At 40.3% G+C, this 4541-nt stretch overlaps 1 protein-coding gene across 1 annotated transcript; it reads left to right on the top strand.

Annotated features, from left to right (window-relative positions):
• Positions 1–335: 335 nt before the first annotated feature.
• On the top strand, positions 336–983 carry LOC138868242 (uncharacterized). The gene has a single exon (XM_070145773.1). It carries the CDS (start codon positions 336–338, stop codon positions 981–983), a length of 648 nt encoding a protein of 215 aa, XP_070001874.1.
• Positions 984–4541: the final 3558 nt, after the last annotated feature.

Raw genomic sequence — 4541 nt, 5'->3', positions numbered from 1 at the left:
GGTTAAAGTGTACAGAATAGAAGTTAGTACCTAACTTAGCTAATGAGATGTTAGTTAGTGTCTATATATAAGTAGTTAGCTAAGCTTTGTTTGTTAGCTAATTCATTTTTTTCTCCAATCGTGAATAACAATGGAGACTTTACAGATTGCCTTCTCTCTCATTCTCTCATGTATGTCTGCTTTCCTTGAAATCTGATATGGTATCAGAGCGGACGATCTAATTCCGCTGTATCTTCCTTCTTTCTGTCACTCTTACAGTTCTAATTTGTTCTCTCGATTTTCATTCTCGTCGGAGTTCGTCGTCCCAGAGCTAGGGTTCCTAATTCAGAGCAAAAATGGCTAATGATGGATTGAATACTGAGAATGTGCAAGGACAAACTCATCCTGTTGAGACTGCGCAAGGACACACTCATCCTGTTGAGGTTGTGCTAGGACACACTCATCCTTTGTATTTACGACCACCAGACACGCCGGGAGAGCATCTGATTGAATTCAAGCTCATAGGGACAGAGAAATACAATTTGTGGTCTAGATCTATGAGAATTGGACTGTTTACGAAAAACAAAATTAGATTTATTGATGGAAACTGTAAGAAGGAGAATTTTGAGCAAAATTTGCACGATCAGTGGGAGAGATGCAATGCATTTGTGCTATCATGGATAATGAATGTTGTCACCAAAGAGCTCTATAGTACTGTGGTCTATGGGTCCTCTGCGTGTAATGTGTGGAGAGATCTGAAGGAAAGGTTTGATAAGAGGAACATCTCTAGAATCTACAATTTGTCGCAGGAAATTATAGCCCTTAAGCAAGGTTTGGCACCAGTCTCTGTTTACTATTCTAAACTGAAGAACCTATGGGATGAATATGATGTTATGACACCTACTCATTCATGTCCATGTCCTGAGTCAAGGATATTTGTGGAACATATTCAGCAACAACGTCTAGTGCAGTTTCTGAGTGGTCTCAATGAATCATTTGCTTAGGCGAAAAGTCAGATTATGTTGATGATTCCAACTCCAAACATCAATGAAGCATATGCAATGGTTGTGCAGGATGAGAGCCAACGAGCTAAGGCAGCTAGCATCAGTAACTTGGAAATATGAGCTCAAGCAATGACTTATAACACAGGTCATGTAGCTAACCTAATGGCTTCCAATGCAGGTTATGGAGCTAATGTTGTGGGCTATAACACAGGGCAAACATACACTGGAGGCTACAAGCAGAAGAATCAGTTGTATTGTGATTATTGCAAGTACAAGGGACACACTAGGGATGTCTGTTACAAATTGGTAGGATATCCTGCAGATTTCAAACCAAAGAGGAAGAACTTTGGAAGGAATGCAACTGCAGCATATGTGCAGATGGACAAATGTACAGCAGCCCCAAATGAATAGATAGAAAGGTAAAAAACTGAACTTGCATGACATTTCTTTATAGAGAAGCAATATCTTCAGTTGCTAAGAATGCTCAATCGGGTCAATACCAACACCAACACTTCAACTGATACAGCTGCCCATGCCAAGGTCACAGGTATACCACTGTCACTTCTGAGTATGATCAAAGAAAATAGGTAGATTATAGACTCGGGAGTGTCTAGCCTACATCTGTATATTGATTATATAGAACTGTCTGAGAGTAATTCAAGAAAGGTGCAATTACCTACTGGAGAGACAAGTGTGATCACACACTTAGGGACTTCCAGCATATTAGATAACATAGTGATCAAGAATGTGCTCCTTATACCTAAGTTTAGGTATAATTTGTTATCAGTATCTAAACTGACCAGGGATTTAGGCTTATTTCTTGCCTTCTTTCCTGCTTGTTGTATATTCCAGAACATTTGCAATGGCAAAGTGAAGGGGATTGGTAGAATGGAGCATGAATTGTATGTGCTGGATCAGAATGTCAAAGTTAACACACATGGAGGATTGCTTGTTGGTCTCATTTCTTCTATGTTGCCTATTAATAGAACAAATGCTGCCTTATGGCATAAACGATTAGGGCATGTGCCTATAGAGACTATAAAAGAATGCATATGCTTGGAAACACAAAACTTGTTGACTGTAATGATCCATGTTTTGTATGCCCTTTGGCTAAACAAACTCGTTTACCTTTACCAGATAGCATTACAAAGAGTTATGCATTGGGTGATCTTATACATGCAGATGTGTGGGGACCTTTTAGAGTGCCTACTTATGATGGCAAACAGTATTTCTTGACTCTTGTAGATGATTTCAGTAGATTCACATGGGTGTGCCTCTTGAATTCTAAGGATGAATTAATTGTGGTGTTGAAATTCTTCATTGCTTTAATTAGAACAAAATTTTCTTCCAATGTCAAAGTCCTCAGAACAGATAATGGAGGAGAATTTTTCAACAACCAGCTCAAGGAGTTACTTTGTGCAGAGGGGATTACTCATCAAAGTACATGTCCATATACCCCTCAACAGAATGGGGTAGTGGAAAGAAGACATAGATACACATTAGACACTGTCAGATCCTTAAGGTTCCAAGCTAATTTACCCTTAAGGTTTTGGGAGAGTGTATTATGACGGCAGTGTATCAGATAAATAGAATTCCCTCTAGAATATTAGGTGGAAAATGTCCATTTGAGCTGGTATTCAACAAAGCCCCATCACTGGATCATCTTAGAGTATTTGGATGCCTTTGCTATGCTGCAAATTTGAAGAAAATGGACAAGTTTTCTGCCAGGGCTATTCCTGCAGTATTCTTGGGTTATTCCTTAACTTAGAAAGGTTATAAATTGTTTGATCTAACTAATCGAATAGTTTTTGTCAGCAGGGATGTTGTTTTCCAGGAAGATAGTTTCCCATTTATGCAGTAGCCAGGTGAATGCAGTTCAAGTTCAACTATTCCATCCACAGATCAAGATCACAATACACCTGTTATTGGCCCTGATGCTCTATCTCCAACAACCATTTTTCCAATTGATGAACCTTCAGTTGATGTAATGCCCACAAATCCACCACCTCCAGATATACAGGAGGACATGTCACTCAATAGTTCCATTGATGTTGCTTCCCCTACATCCCATAGCATGGATTCTCATACATCATCTACTGCCGATTCTATTCCACACTCACCAGCACCATTACCTCAACATGAAGGCAATTTTGAACCTCGCAGAAGCTCTCGAACTTCTAGACCTCCTATCTGGATGCATGATTATGTAGGTCACCAAAAGAATGCCTACCCTATTTCCAACTCTGTCAGCTATCTCCATTTGAAGCCTCACTCCTCCAAATGTTTGGCTACTTACTCTTCTGAGACAGAACCAAAAACTTTTGCTGAAGCTGCCAAGGATCCTAAGTGGATTTATGCCATGCAACAAGAAATCCAAGCCTTGGAAGATAATCAAACCTGGAGCTTGGTGCCATTGCCACCTGGAAAGCAACCTATAGGGTGCAAGTGGGTGTTCAAAATTAAGTATCATGCTTCAGGAGAGATCGAGAGATTCATAGCTCAACTTGTAGCAAAGGGCTACACACAAAAGGAGGGCCTTGACTACACTGACACTTTCTCACCTGTTGCTAAAATGATGACAGTAAGATCAATTGTGGCACTAGCAGCTTCCTCTGGTTGGCCCCCCTATCAGATGGATGTTCATAATACTTTTTTTCAAGGCGACTTAGTTGAAGAAGTTTATATGCTTGTCCCTCCTGGTTTCTCTAAGGGTATTGACAAGCAGGTGGAGTACCTTGTATGCAGGCTGCATAAGTCCTTGTATGGGCTTAAACAGGCATCTCGACAATGGAATATCAAGCCATCTGAGGCACTACAGACCATGGGGTTCTCTCAAAGCCACTATGATCACTCTCTATTTACTAAGAAAACTGACACGTCTCTTGTTCTAGTGCTCATTTATGTGGATGATTTGATGGTACCGGGAACAGCATTACAGAAATTGACAGGACAAGGGCCAAGCTGCAACAGTGTTTTAGAATGAAGGATCTTGGAGAATTGAAATTTTTCCTTGGGATTGAGTTTGCTCGATCTAAAAAGGCATATACATGAGCCAACGTAAATATGCATTAGAGCTAATTTCAGAACTTGGATTAGCTGGAACCAAACCCTCTAGCACACCATTAGAAGTAAATCGGAAGTTGACCTCTGTTGATTTTGACAGGATAGCCTCTTCTTCTGATGACAGTGTTCAAGACCCTCTCTTGAAGGATGCTGGTGAATATTAAAGATTAGTGGGAAGATTATTGTATTTGACAATGACTAGGCCGGATATATCATTTGTTGTACAAACATTAAGTCAGTACATGCATTCTCCCAAATAGTCTCATTTAGATGCAGCAAGGAGAGTTGTCAAATATGTTAAAAATGCACCAGGGTAGGGACTGTTATTACCATCATCAGGTGATGGGACACTGAAGGCATACTATGATGCTGATTGGGGAGCATGCCTCCAAACGAGAAGATCAGTCACTGGTTACTGCGTATCCTTTGGCAATGCTTTTTTTCCTGGAAATCAAAGAAACAGGACACAGTGGCAAGAAGTTCAGCTGAAGCTGA

The sequence above is a fragment of the Nicotiana sylvestris genome, chromosome 5 (genome assembly GCF_000393655.2).
Source record: "Nicotiana sylvestris chromosome 5, ASM39365v2, whole genome shotgun sequence".
Taxonomy (NCBI): domain Eukaryota; kingdom Viridiplantae; phylum Streptophyta; class Magnoliopsida; order Solanales; family Solanaceae; genus Nicotiana; species Nicotiana sylvestris.
This window is presented reverse-complemented; position numbering and strand designations above follow the sequence as displayed.

What these genes read in the sequence shown, in the direction of transcription:
- LOC138868242 (XM_070145773.1), top strand. Translation starts at nt 336, where the DNA reads ATGGCTAATGATGGATTGAATACTGAGAATGTGCAAGGACAAACTCAT.